Raw genomic sequence first — 13,802 nt, 5'->3', positions numbered from 1 at the left:
TTATCCCTAGCCCATATAAAACAGATTTCTTTTGCAACCACAATGATATCTGGTACACGGTCACTGGATTTCAGCAAACGTTCTCCAGTGTGAATGGCCAATTTCAGTGCTTCGTCGATATCCAGTTCGTGTATCGAGTCTAGACCTGCAGTGATCTCGGTTATAGCCAGCCTTCGTTGAGCGGGGGTCAAGAATGAGCGTGTTAAACGTTCAGATGCATCATTCACGTCTCGTGCATATCGAGCTGTTAATGCCTCGGGTTTAAGTCTGGTAGGAGATAGAGAGGGCGCAGTGACTTTTGGAGACTGTAATGTTGGTAGAGACGGGAGTTGAAGTGACCTCCTTGCAGGAGAAAGCCTTGGTTGAAGCATTTCTAGTTTGTACAAAGTTTGTTGGATTGAAGGCGGCAAGTGGTTAGCATCCAGTACAAGGCGAATCATTGAGTTGAAATACCTGTATTTACCAGAAAGTATCCTTCTTCGTACTTTTTCTACCAGAACAAGACCCCAGCGTCCTTCGGTCAAGTTTTCTGAACGTTTTTGAAGTGCAATACGCAGTGAGGGTTTGAGACTAGATCGTCCTAGTTCCAACACACGAATACACATAAAACGGGTGTATGAGCGTATCTATGCAACAGTTTACTTGAATATCTACATTACAAACAGCGCGTGTGTACAATTGCAAGTTAGCAAGAAAACCGACATTATGGTCCTCCGTCATTTGATCTTTTCCAACAACTTGTCCAGCACATTAGCCATAACAGGCTGTCCAGTCTTTTTGGTCCTCTTTAGTTGCTTATGGCGTTCCTTTTCTCTCTTGGCATAGTATTCAGCTCTACCCTTCTCCTTGACTTCTCTTGCACGTTGAGATTCAAGTATCTTTTCGTCTCGCTCCTTTTGCCTGCGGTCACGTTCTTCCAATACTTGCTGGAATGAGGATACTCGTCTATTTGTTGTAGAGCTATAGTAAATAATGTCAGTATGTGACAGCGAAAAACAAGGACAGCTCTGTTGATGTCAATACCTCTTTGCAGGAATTGTGATTGGCTCTTCGTGATCCAGCTCAGTCAGTATGGGCCCAGCAGCCTCAGGTTCACGTTCCAGTAGCTTTTTATACTCTCGTCTTATTCTATAATCCTTGTATTCGTCGTTTTTGCCCAACGGAGTTGTGTTTGAACCAGTTCCAGCCTGTTGTCTCTTCTTGTACTGGTGCTGAGTATCCTTGTATGGATGTGGCCTATGGCGATGCTTCGAATTGTCTCTTCCACTCATCGTCCGTATATATCTGTGATCGATCTTCTATGTCGCAATTATTGTTGACAGTTTGCAAAAAACGTGAAGAAAGAAGCTACATTCCAACTTTGATTATAAAACAGTACAGGAGAACTTAGGCATCGTAACAGACGCATTAAATTAGTAGCCGACCGCTTACGGGCTCAAGATGTCTTCTCCTTTAGATACTCTTGGTAAGCTCCACTTTTGTTGAACATGCAAACATCTGGCCTTTTCACACAAATCACTAACCTTGGATCTCGCCCTCGCTCATAGAACATATGGAATCGCAACCTGAGAACCCATTCGCTGCATTCGTAGACAATCAGTTGATTGCAATACTCCCAACATTCACTCTCGAAAACGGTGTCCAGATTCATCAGGCTCCCGTCGCATACAAGACCTGGGGACAACTAAATCAAGCCAAAGATAACGCCCTTGTTATATGTCATGCCCTGTCGGGCTCTGCTGATGTGGAAGACTGGTATGTGCTGATTGTCACATATATCGATGACACACATGTTATTGTGAACAGAGTGTCTTTGTGGTCGATACACGTCGCAATTGGATCCGCGATACGGACATTGATTCATCTTTGTCTATCCTAGGTGGGGCCCGCTCATAGGGCCAGGAAGGGCTTTTGATCCTGAGATATTCTTCATATTTTGTGGAAACATGTTTGGATCGCCGTATGGGTCTGCTTCTCCAGTCACAATGAATCCCGAGGTCGGAAAACCATACGGGCCAACATTTCCTCCTACTACCATACGTGACGATGTTATGTGCGTAGATAATGTGAATCCAGCAACCAAGAAAAGCACTCATATTGTGAATAACCTTCATAGGGCTCATAAAGTGATACTGGACTCGTTAGGTGTGAAGACTATACAGTTTGTTGTAGGTGGCTCCATGGGTGGAATGGCTGTATTAGAATGGGCAATGTTTGGATCAGACTATGTGAAGAATATTTGTCCCATTGCTACATGTGGAAGACATTCTGCTTGGGGTATTAGTTGGGGTGAAGCTCAGCGGCAAGCCATTTACAGTGATCCGAATTACTGTAAGAGGCAAAAAAACCAAGATACAATCCTGGGTGATGATAAATGGCTAACTTCTCTTTCTACATAGGTGATGGATACTATTCACATGACAAGCCACCGAATACTGGCCTAGCAGCTGCTCGCATGTCTGCCCTCTTAACATATAGGTCACGGCATTCATTCGAATCTCGATTTGGCCGAAAGACCATGCAGCCAAAACCATTATCGGAGGAATTAGGTCAGAGAGCTGAATCTCTTTCGCAGTATGAAACTGCTGCCATGTATCATAATGAGGGCAACAAGATCCGGCTGCATTATACTAATGGTAAAGGTCGGCCTGCTACAACCTCAGCCAGCAACTCTTCGGCTTCTGCAACAACAACGTCAACCGGTAACGGCAATAGTACAGCTGGAATGGATACCGTACAAGCCATAGAGGGCGAAGCTACGGGACTATCATCAGATAAACCTACAAATAATAGTACTACTAGCAATAACAAGAAGGACGATACTGCACCACCAGCAGTATACTCTGCTCAGAGTTATCTGAGGTATCAAGGAGACAAGTTTGTGAAACGGTTTGATGCAAACTGTTATATTGCCATAACTCGTAAAATGGATACCCATGATGTGGCTAGAGATCGAGGCATGTCGTATGAGGAGGCTCTTAATTCTATAGTGCAGCCTTCACTTGTTATAGGTAAACGTGGTTGTGTTTTGTGTTAGTGTGCAAGGAAGGCCAAATAACCCCCCATAGAATACTCACCTATCCTCGTAACAGGTGTCGAAACAGACGGGCTCTTCACAACATCGGAACAATACGAACTAGCAGAACACCTACCAAACAGTGAAATCGTTATTATCGACTCGTTTGAGGGCCATGACGGTTTCTTACTCGAGTTTGATCAAATGAATCGACATATTGGAGGGTTTTTCAGGAGGAAGGCACCCGAGTTTTATAAGGAACATGAGGCTATAGTGCTGACTGCTGAAGAAATGAAGAGTAAGGCTAGTAAGACGGGGGAAGCGGAGGGGGATGTGTTGATGTGGTGACAGTGAACTGGGCGCAACACTTGCATATTTCCAATAGATATTTTTTTTGTTCCACACGTACAGCGAGAGGGGCTTACATACGTAATCGACGCGTTCTTAAGCTCTAGCAGCCTTCACCTGTACGTGAATATCGTCGTGTTTTTTCTTGTTGAAAAAGACATCACATACAAACGTGAGTGATGAGGGCAACAGCCGTACTACTAGGAGCCTCTAAGCGAGTACTGACCCCCAAAGATGGAAACAAGAACTTTTACAAGGGTACGTAAACCAGCTTTTTCGTAGATTTTGAATGTTTTGAACGAACTCGCATTCTGACGATTCATCTAATCATGTAGGCACGGGAAGTGGTCGTATGGGTCATTTTGTGAAAGGAGGTAATGCCTATATATAGCTGCTAGTGGTTTGTATCTCGTGAAGCTGTTTACCAATGACATCTTCACGTTTTTTTGTTGTATAGGAAAATACGTAATTGATGAATGGAGGCTACGAACATTCGTCGTGCCAGAGAATTTAGGCAACTTTAAAGTAATTTGCTTTCACTTCGTTCGCCTAAACTTTCACCAAAACAAAAAAAAAACCAATCCAACTAACTCTAACTGATGAATATAGCTCAGACCATACATATCCCCCTCCACACCCAAAAAGACAACAATCGACACATGGACAGACACACACTCTGTCCTCGCATACTTAACCCCATCCTCAATCCCACAATCCATCCTCGCCGCTATCCCAAACCAGGACGAATTCGTCGCACGGTGTCGAGCAATCGCCACACGAGATTTAGAATTGATGAGAGCGAGGGTTAGTGATCCGACGAGGGGGATGAAGAAGTGGTATTTTGGACCGAGGGGGAAGAGGTTGCCGCAGTGGTGGCATGCGTGGAATCCGGATCCGAATGAGGCCAAGAAGGATAGGGAGACCGAGGAGTAAAAGTTTGTGTGATATATAGGTGAAGGGAGGGTAAGATTTTGGAGTGTGGCACGGACCTCGTAAAATGTAAATATTGATCAAGACATTTAATACATGCTGGAATTTTTTTGCATTACAAGTCAGTTGCGTTACAGAAACGTGATGATAACACCTTTTAGAATGATGTTCAAAAACAGCGAATTGACGTCTAGATTGTGAAAAAGGTCAAGTGAGAATACGGTCGTTGGCAGGCAGACAAGCAGGAACTCTCTAAAGGCTTCAATCAACTCGTACGTGTACTTTACAAGCAAATTGGAACGATTCAAATAGGAGTGGATTTGAAGGACATTGAGAGGAATTGAAAGTGTGGATAGTGTGATGTGCTCTGTCGAAATCCGCCAGAATGTTTCGCGCATCAATCAATAACCACGTAGACTGTTTCTTGTAAGACGGGGATGTGCTCGAAGTGTTCTGCTCCAAATAGATGTAGTTCTGTGTGAATTTATGAATCTACAAGCAGTGCCGAACGTTAGTCATGTCAGAATCACACTAAAGACGGAGTTCAAAGGTGTTTGTGCAAGAGTTTAGTATTCTTTTTTAGCAATAATATCTTATGTACAGATCATTTTTGGTTTCTTACAGACTATTGAGGCGGTCTAAATGAAGGTGGTTGGAATCTAGGGACAGAGAAAACTGTGAGAAACAAGGACCGTGACAACATTCAAACACACGCGAACGTACGGTGGACGTGCAGGTGGTGCGCCGGGCATCTGCATGTTGGGACGGAAACCAGGTGGCTAAAATCACAAGGAAGGAGGTGATGAGATTATGCCTTTGATACCAAGATTCAGTAACCAGCGAATATGGTTTTATTTTGGCTATTGATACCAGCACTCGACGATAAAATTCGGCCCTTTCTTTGCTACAGACATACCGGCATTCCAGGGAACGGCATAGCCCCCATTGGTGGCATCGGGCCTCCTCGACCCAGGAATGGTGGTCCAGGCATAGGTGCGCCTCGTCCATAAGGTGCTTGTGGTGCCATCATTCCAGCTCCTGGTCCACCAATACCACGCACAGGTCCAGCCAATCCTGTGCAGTTCAAGAATGCATGAGTAATTGCTGTAACGGGTGTGCACTCAACTATATTACATACCAATAGGAGCACCCATAGGCGGCGCAACAGGCAATCCTCTCCCCATAGGTCTTCCCACACCGGGCCCAGCAAGCATACTGGCCGCCTTTGCCTTTTGTTCATCAGAGGGTGGTGGAGGAGCCTCGACACTCAGAGACACAATAGTTTCACCCCTCAGGATAATAAGGCCCAACACCCGTTTCTCTTCCCGTTCAGGCTGGCCCTTGATCTTTTGTTTGATTTTACGGAATTCTTCACAATCGGCTAGGACCATGTTCATGTGTTTGTCGAATGCGAGCATTTGGCCTATTAATGTTCGGCCATCCAATGTGACGATTCGGAGACGGTAGTTGAGTAGGGTGACCATTTTGCTGTTTTTACTTAGCATGGACTATTGTGATATAATTTGTTAGTGTTGGCCTATGCGTTTATGAGCTAGAATTCGCACATTCGCTCAAGTTGCTTTGGACGTGTATAAAGTCGCCCGCAGTAACCAAACTAATAGGATAAGGAGATGCAAACACGTACCATGATGGGCAAGAAACCAAACTGAAACTTGTTCCCGTTGGAAGTAGCTGTCTGATTAACCTGACTCCAACTATCACTCTCTTGCAAACTTGCTCACAAGGGGAACATAGGGAGAGTAAAGTATCGAATCACGTACATATAATAGGATTAATCAATGTATATACACGTCAATACACCAGAATAATTCTCTGTTTTGCAATATACTTATTCAGAAGCAGATGGATGGGAACGATGGGCTGTCTCGTCCAAACCCGTAAACAGTTTAACAATCACCATTAAGGCCAATACAGTCCTAGGATAGTAGAAAAGAGTCAAGTTCATGGCCCCCTTTCATTACCTATGCTCACAAATAGAAAACAGCTTCCGCTGGAAACTACGTAGAATCGCAGTCCCATCAACAAAAACCAATCGAGCAATCTGCCAAATCCTATACCATGAGGGCTTCCTCTCCGGAATAGCAACTGGAAACACCAAAGGACCATACGCATACGCTTACAATGCATCTGTAACTCCCGATAACGTCGCTGAACAACGGCTATGGCTCGATTTAAAGTATAGAGATGGATTACCGGCTCTAAGCTCGTTAAAAGTCGTATCAAAACCATCGAGGAAGGTGTCGCTGACTGCTGATGAAGTCAAACTGATGGCTGGAATGAGGAAGGCGTCTACTCTCATCAAACCAATGCAGATTGGACAGGTTACCATACTCTCAACTCCTGCTGGAATCGTCGAGCTGAATGCTGCACTGAAATTCAATGCCGGTGGTGAAGTGCTTTGCATTGCCACGTAGAAAAACCATATACCACATGAGAGAGATAGATGGTCAATATGTATAAATGTAATTCAATAATAATCTAAGTTGCATCCATAACGAGCTAACGGTGTGATACTTGGGAAAGCAACGTTACAGCCATGAGGGACGTGGTGACGGTATCCTGACGAGATCAGCATCAAACAATTCAATGAATTGCTCATTCAATACTCGGACTTTGGGACCAGCGTATCGTCGATATTCTTCAAATATAGACGTCAGATTCCACTTTTGGAGTTTGCGTAGGCATCCAGTAACAGTTCCTATGTGATACGAAGCATTAAGAACGGCTTGAGGAGGGAGCGAAAAAGGACGCCGTACGAACTACAAATTATGACGTTACCTGTTCGATGTCGACCAAGCCCACACATGACCATCATTGGATAGTTATTTGGATCCAATATCAATTCGAGAGCTTCCAACACCACTTCTTCTGTTATCGGATCCCATGCATTCGACGATGTATTCAGGCCAAGATGATGTAGTTGGATCTCTTGATCATCCAGAAAGTTCAAACTATGTGATGGTGCGTTGTTAGTTGGTTGTCTGGACAAATGATTCGTTGTTGGTGTCGCCGTTTTTTGCCCATACAATCTTGGGGTTGGTTCTTCTTGAGCAAGAAACACGACAGTCCGTAAACCCAGTTTCTCCAAGAATGGGAAGTTGAGTTCATTTGGTTGGCCAGAGCGATACAAGTCTTCTTCAATCATGCCAAAGTTCTGTTGCGAAAAAGAGTTGAGTGGTAAAACAACGAGAACCAAAAGAGGTTGACGCCAAAAGAATCAAAACCAGAACAATAGGTCAATAAAGCTTACCAATGGTGGAATATAGTGTTGAGATGTAGTCTGCATAGCTGAGATGAATCTTCAAAGAGCTAGCTTCCGAGGTGATTGTCGTTTCCAAACGAGAATGTAGCTGTTTCTGTTCACGAAGCAATTGATTTCATTAGGTCTTCAGTAAGCGACCAAGAATGTCTTCAGTAAACGACCAAGAATCCCTTGCAAACTTGTTACAGAGCGCAACTCACAAGTGGTAATTTGGTTGTTCAAGCTCTTTTGGTTGATGCACGCGTTCAATTGATGGAAAGAAGTCCTAGAGTGTAATGGAAGATAGCTTTTAGATCAACATATGGCATGAATTGTACATCAATAGTCTCCTGTTCGTGATTTTCAATACCAGGAAATCAATCCAAACATTTCCAATCCAAGCTCATAGTTTGGTAGACAAGTGAAGCAAAAGACACGGAAGAAAACGAATACGCTTTATCAACCGCACACGTACCTTGCGAGAAAGAGTTGGTATCAAGACTTCTTGTCCTAATAATGCCCGTAAGTGGTTTGATATAATGTTGGAAACATTCAAAATGGTGGAACTAATAGGCATCAGACAATGGAAGCGATGAGCTGTGTATTGAATGTTAATTTCCAATTTATTATAGGCCTATCACTCTTCTTATAATGAAGGAACATACAAGGCAGTTGGTAATCTGGCTGTCCTGCCGCTGAAATCAAAGATTCGAGGTCCAGCACTACCTTGGGGTAAATGAACGTCCTAAAGACTAGCCAATCGAGTCAAATTCCTCTTCTTTGATGTATTTCATAATAACTGACCTATACCGTCTTCTCCTTTCTGTTATTAGCCAACAGCGACCCAACAGCAGAAGACATTGTCGATGAAGCAATCTCACTCTTCCGCGCAAACAGCTTCTTTCGTAACTTTGAAATCAAGGGAAACGCTGATCGGGTCTTGATTTATATGATTCTGTTTGTCTCGGAATGTCTTGGTAAACTGGCCAAAAACCCTTCTCTCGTTGAAGCTGGTCGAGTACTATCTACACATGCGAACCAAAACTTTGCTATTCCTGGGGATGCAAACTTCCCATTGAATGCATTGTATGAGAAGCCTGCTTCTAGAACTGATGCTGGTATGTTGTCATGTATATATGAAATGTAGATCATTAAGGGCCTGCGTTTAGCACAATTTGATTTCGTGTCCCGCACAACACTCACGTTCACCCTTTCTTTAGATATCATGAGACAATATTTGAGTCAACTACGTCAAGAAGTCGCCAATCGGCTTCCACAACGTGTTTACGATGGTGACAAGCCCAGTAAATGGTGGATGTGCTTTGCCAAACGCAAGTTTATGAACATAGGAAGCATTACTGGCACTGGAGTGTAAAATGTAGTACGGATGTAGTAGTAGTTGGTGTCAAACCCCCAGCAGCAAACTCCAATATTATATCGAATTATGAGTATATTTGTTGGTGATTCAGGAATCAGATTATTGTTCTTTCGTAGTGTTGTTTAAACTTAACACATTGCCAAAACCTTCAAGGATTCTCGACTCCTATGTCTTCATTCCACAGCTCAGGCTTCTCCTTTATGAAATCGGCCATGATCTGTTTGCATTCTGCGTCGTCCAAGTTGATGACTTCCACGCCTCTTGATCTCAGGTAATCCTCATTCCCCTTGAAGGTGTGGTTCTCTCCCATCACGACTCGTGGTATTCCGTACAGGAGGATCGTGCCGCTACACATGTCGCATGGAGACAAGGTCGTGTACATGGTACACTGGTGGTTGAATGTGTGTTGAGTTTGAAGCAAAGTAAAAAGCAGCGAGTAAAAGTGTTCACATCAACGCAGTGGATGTCCAAGGAACTTACAGTCTTGTACACCGATGCGGGTAGTCTCCCTATATTCTCCATACAGTCTGTCTCTCCGTGTTTGATTGCAGAATTCTCCTGCACTCTCTGTCAGGGCGCAATGTGTAAGTAAATGACAACCCTCCAGCCAGCAAGCCCTTTGGAGCACAAACCTTGTTGTGCCCTACACCGAGCAGCTTTCCACTGCCATCTACCACACAAGCACCTATTGGCACGCCTCCTATAACAGAATATGTGATGAACAACGAAATTCAACAGGTGTGGTTTCTGATCACTGATGACAAATGCAGCAGATGGAACAGATATATTCAGCAGCATCAAGCACTTGAGCTTCCGTACGAGAAAGAATGGCGTCGCCAAGTGTAACGTACCTTCGCTAAGACCAACACGAGCTTCGCTAATGGCTACTTTTAAATATTTGATATCATCGGCAGTTGCTGGCATGGCTCCGCTTTCTAGGAAATGATCAGGATGCTAGGAATGGTTCAGATCTTGGCTATGATAACTACGAGGTCGTTATCCGACGTCAGAACTTCCTCTCTCGCAAAATTGTATGACGATAAATAACCCCCACCAAAATCCGAACTGCCGCCACAAGACAGAAAGGAGATAAGATAAGATTGATTGAATCCAATCAGTACAAGAATTACTAGCAATAAATTATAATAAAGAGATCTTGACTTTGATCGCCACACGATTCAACTTCGACGGTGGGCCTTGCATCACTGACTCGTTTTGCTATATTCGGCCAAACGCTTTTTCAAAAACTGGTTTTGCGATACGGAAGTTGATTGTGAGGCAAAGCCATTGATGGGTCTTTTGACCATTTTTTTCAGAAGCTTCGCCCTCCACCAGCAAACCCACAGTATATCAAGCATACGAAGAGAAGCTTATCGAGATGGAATTAGACAAGAAGACTGAAGAAGCCGCTGGCATCGTTGAAGTTAGCAATGTTAAAGCTGGAGTAGGAGAGATAGAAGGACGAGGTACGCTCATGTTTGAATTGGTTTTGGGAACGCACGATGTGGAAGTGTTTGGAATTCGTGAAAAGAGAGCAGAAGCTGATACATTCGTTTGCACTAGGTATCCAACCCGTTCCTTTCGAAACCAGACATCACACGTAAGCATTCCAATCTGTGTTTGCGTTTTGGTCATCATGTTTCTTTGGGTGACGAATCCAAACATGCACGAAAAGCTACAATACTGACTTTCTCTTGATTTTCAAAGTGCCACATACGAATCATTCACCCTCTGGTTCAGGTAAGCATGATTGTAGTCTAGCTTTAATGCTTGTCTAAAGTTGTAATGTCATCGATGTGGTTTTTTCAACCGTTCCACCGGTGAAAACGTGTAATTCTTGCGTTTTACGAGACTAACGACCTTTTAAACCACAATCTAGTGCCAACTGTTGCATATCGTAAGTTAATTTCGCTTATCTGTGGGGTTTAAAAATTTGGTGGCACTCAGTAAAAGAAAAAATCGAAGCATTACCGATCGCTCCAGAACCAACTCAGGTTTTTGAACCACCGAAACAAGTTGACTCAAAATGCATATTTCAATAGCACATTCGTCATTGGTGTTCTTTCCCAAACTATTTTCTACCTCGGATTCTGGGACTCATTCTGCATCATATTGTTCTTCAACGCTTTGGCTCTCCTCCCTCCAGCATACTTCACTACATGGGGTCCCAAGACTGGTATGAGACAGATGGTCTTGACTCGTTACGCTTTCGGTTACTTTGGTACATACACTATTTTGGCTTTGGTGAGTCAGCAATCCGTCTCTAGGGATGGTTCTATCCAGATTTTTGAATCGATTAACCTTAACCTTACTAACCTCGATATAACTATGTAGAACATCTTTGCTTGTATCGGATGGTCGGCTGTAAACGTCGTTGTCGGTGGTACCGTAGTTCACGCTATCTCAGACAAAGTACCAGTCTGGGTCGGAATCATCATCATTGCCGTCATAACCACTGTGCGTTTCATATTTATACGCGGTATTCTGTGTCTTTCCAGGGAACAAGTACTAACGGCTCGTTCTTATTCTAGCTTGTTGCCCTCTTCGGTTACAAGTGGATCCACATATACGAAAAATTCGCTTGGATTCCAATCTTGGTTATCTTCTTCATCATGTTGGCTGAAGCCGCACCATACTTCTCTTACGTCCCAATGTCCACCTCGCCTGCTCCAAGTAAGTTCAATCCATGACGTGTTTACTGCAAGCTACCCTCTACGTCAAACTCACATCCACTGTACTTTAGTCTTGTCGTTCGGTGGTACAGTCTACGGTTTCGCTGCCGGTTGGACTTCATACGCTGCCGACTACAACGTAAACATGCCCGCTGAATCCTCGGCCCGAAAGAACTTCTTGTGGGCCTACTTGGGTTTGATCATCCCTCTCGTGTGTCTTGAAACTTTGGGTTTGGCTGTCGGAACTGCTTTGGGTGCTAACGATGCCTACGCCGCTGGTTTGGACGCTGCATCATACGGTGGACTCTTCTCTGCCATCTTGGACCCTCTCGGAAACGCTAAATACTTCCTCATGGTCTTGTTGGCCTTGTCTACCGTCGGAAACAACATTCCTAACGACTACACTCTTGGTTTGACTGTCCAAGTTATTGGACCCTTCTTCGAAAAAGTACCACGATTCATATGGACTGTTGTTGGTGCCGTTGTCTACATCGTCATCGCTGTTTCCATTGCCGGAAAGTGAGTACATTGTACATTTATGGATGCCAACACCTTCTTTTTTTTGCTGATCGCCAACGAAACAAGAATTCTAAATGATATTTTCTTTAATTCAGGTTCGACTCCAACCTTGAAGGATTCTTGCTCTTGATTGCCTACTGGTTGGCTCCATACTCTGTCATCATGGCCATTGAACACTTGTACATCCGAAAGGGCAACTTTGCGAACTGGGATTTGACTGGTACGCCTTCCCCCCGCTTCTCCATTAGCACTCCTTGTATCACGAAACTGACAATGACCTACCCAAATAGCCTGGGACACCGTTGCCAAGCTCCCATTGGGTTTGGCTGCTAACGCCGCTTTGGTTGCCGGTATCATTGGAGGTGTCATTGGTATGGCACAGGTTTACTACATTGGTGTGTTGGCTCTCAAGCTCGACCCCATGTACGGAGGTGACATTGGATTCGAACTTGCTCTCGGATTCTCTGCTATCGTCTACTTCATCCTCCGTAAGTTTCCATATTACCGTATCGTGAACATCTTGGTTTGGTGTCCTGACTCGTGTTTTTGCTTCTTTAGGACCAATTGAATTCCGATTGGTTGGTCGTTAAGCGATCTGCACCGATTTGTCCTGCTATCTTATAAACCTAATCTACTAGACCTGCACGCAGTTGAATGTAATAATTTGTGCTCGAATATAGTCCCTCAGAAGCAAAGCTGATGTGTTGAAACGTAGAACGTTGTTTCAATGCTCGTTTGAAACGTGAAACCGACCCAAAAGGAAACACATGTCAGTAAATAGCGTATCTCGAGATGCTGCCATAACAGAACGTCGTTCCGCGACGAGAATGACGCGACCAGTTCAAATATAATATATTCAAAACACATATGGGCACTTCTTTTCCTCTGTTCAATGACTCAATAGTCCTCCAGCTTCACCAGTCACAGTCAGTGCAAACTCAACACGATCCTTACACGTTTTCTAGGTGGGTAGCCTCTGTTTGCCGACATTCGAGATATTTGCTACCATTCAGATTTTTTCAATAAATTCCAACGTGAATCGTCCAACATTTTGTGTCGACCAAAAAAGTTCAAAGTCGAGAAGCAGGCAGCTCAAAAACAATGGTAAAATCTAGTACCAAAATTCCCATTATCGTTTTACTTACAGATATGATAATATTCGTAGGCTACAACATCAGCTGTCCGCGTCAAGCGTCAAAAAACCACATATTTTATATCAACAGCTCCATCCAGCTCCATTGCCGAATTGAAACAAGAGCTAGCCAAGATCATAGGCGTCTCAAATGTGGCAAATATTCGTCTTCATGTAGCTGGAAAGGCTCCTGGAACATACAATCTGGTCGACGATGTTGCCACATTGGATCAACTTGCTGTTGTGAGTTATCAGAGAATGAGTTTCATGCGTAAGGTGGATCAAGAGGATAATTATTATGAACTTTGTAGGCTGATGATGGAGTCCTGTACATGGCATTACCTCTCTCTGGAACGGAAGGTACAACGAATACTTGGACCAAATCATATGCAACTGTGCTCACAACTCGCTTTCATATCTAGCACCCGATGCGAAATGGGAACAAATAGAAGTATACATAATTTTATTTAATTACAATGCGTCAATGGGTCAACACTAAAAACTCTTATATTAGATTCCTGACTTCGAACCACTTGGAGATGACG

General features: G+C 43.8%; 8 protein-coding genes across 8 annotated transcripts; 5 read left to right on the top strand and 3 right to left on the bottom strand.

The window, feature by feature from the left end:
* Positions 1-1,440: 1,440 nt before the first annotated feature.
* Positions 1,441-3,364, top strand: MET2 (homoserine O-acetyltransferase; the record flags this gene model as incomplete). Its single annotated transcript, XM_031166044.1, has 6 exons — positions 1,441-1,465; positions 1,548-1,755; positions 1,880-2,053; positions 2,117-2,331; positions 2,400-3,011; positions 3,093-3,364. The coding sequence occupies 6 exons, from the start codon at positions 1,441-1,443 to the stop codon at positions 3,362-3,364; spliced, it is 1,506 nt and encodes a 501-aa protein (XP_031028043.1).
* A 179-nt stretch (positions 3,365-3,543) lies between these two features.
* On the top strand, positions 3,544-4,297 carry SmJEL517_g00113 (uncharacterized protein; the record flags this gene model as incomplete). Its single annotated transcript, XM_031166043.1, has 4 exons — positions 3,544-3,622; positions 3,700-3,738; positions 3,822-3,889; positions 3,974-4,297. The coding sequence occupies 4 exons, from the start codon at positions 3,544-3,546 to the stop codon at positions 4,295-4,297; spliced, it is 510 nt and encodes a 169-aa protein (XP_031028040.1).
* A 622-nt stretch (positions 4,298-4,919) lies between these two features.
* SmJEL517_g00112 (uncharacterized protein) lies at positions 4,920-5,778 on the bottom strand (the record flags this gene model as incomplete). Its single annotated transcript, XM_031166042.1, has 4 exons — positions 4,920-4,953; positions 5,018-5,073; positions 5,211-5,368; positions 5,433-5,778. The coding sequence occupies 4 exons, from the start codon at positions 5,776-5,778 to the stop codon at positions 4,920-4,922; spliced, it is 594 nt and encodes a 197-aa protein (XP_031028041.1).
* A 480-nt stretch (positions 5,779-6,258) lies between these two features.
* On the top strand, positions 6,259-6,729 carry SmJEL517_g00111 (uncharacterized protein; the record flags this gene model as incomplete). The annotated part of the gene is made up of 1 exon (XM_031166041.1): positions 6,259-6,729. The coding sequence occupies one exon, from the start codon at positions 6,259-6,261 to the stop codon at positions 6,727-6,729; it is 471 nt and encodes a 156-aa protein (XP_031028038.1).
* Positions 6,730-6,843: 114 nt separating this feature from the next.
* SmJEL517_g00110 (uncharacterized protein) lies at positions 6,844-7,601 on the bottom strand (the record flags this gene model as incomplete). Its single annotated transcript, XM_031166040.1, has 4 exons — positions 6,844-7,013; positions 7,094-7,266; positions 7,342-7,469; positions 7,566-7,601. 4 exons carry the CDS (start codon positions 7,599-7,601, stop codon positions 6,844-6,846), a joined length of 507 nt encoding a protein of 168 aa, XP_031028039.1.
* A 471-nt stretch (positions 7,602-8,072) lies between these two features.
* Positions 8,073-8,931, top strand: SmJEL517_g00109 (uncharacterized protein; the record flags this gene model as incomplete). Its single annotated transcript, XM_031166039.1, has 4 exons — positions 8,073-8,078; positions 8,189-8,288; positions 8,390-8,674; positions 8,777-8,931. The coding sequence occupies 4 exons, from the start codon at positions 8,073-8,075 to the stop codon at positions 8,929-8,931; spliced, it is 546 nt and encodes a 181-aa protein (XP_031027828.1).
* A 151-nt stretch (positions 8,932-9,082) lies between these two features.
* On the bottom strand, positions 9,083-9,858 carry SmJEL517_g00108 (uncharacterized protein; the record flags this gene model as incomplete). The annotated part of the gene is made up of 4 exons (XM_031166038.1): positions 9,083-9,322; positions 9,415-9,501; positions 9,567-9,634; positions 9,786-9,858. 4 exons carry the CDS (start codon positions 9,856-9,858, stop codon positions 9,083-9,085), a joined length of 468 nt encoding a protein of 155 aa, XP_031027827.1.
* A 454-nt stretch (positions 9,859-10,312) lies between these two features.
* On the top strand, positions 10,313-13,756 carry SmJEL517_g00107 (uncharacterized protein; the record flags this gene model as incomplete). The annotated part of the gene is made up of 14 exons (XM_031166037.1): positions 10,313-10,400; positions 10,498-10,534; positions 10,642-10,674; positions 10,814-10,831; positions 10,977-11,178; positions 11,269-11,391; positions 11,466-11,607; positions 11,678-12,125; positions 12,221-12,345; positions 12,416-12,613; positions 12,684-12,703; positions 13,291-13,500; positions 13,569-13,617; positions 13,680-13,756. 14 exons carry the CDS (start codon positions 10,313-10,315, stop codon positions 13,754-13,756), a joined length of 1,770 nt encoding a protein of 589 aa, XP_031027820.1.
* Positions 13,757-13,802: the final 46 nt, after the last annotated feature.

The sequence above is a fragment of the Synchytrium microbalum genome (genome assembly GCF_006535985.1).
Source record: "Synchytrium microbalum strain JEL517 chromosome Unknown SmJEL517_scf0001, whole genome shotgun sequence".
Lineage (NCBI taxonomy): Eukaryota > Fungi > Chytridiomycota > Chytridiomycetes > Synchytriales > Synchytriaceae > Synchytrium > Synchytrium microbalum.
The sequence above is the reverse complement of the archived record's forward strand: the minus strand, read 5'-3'. Positions and strand labels throughout refer to the sequence as shown.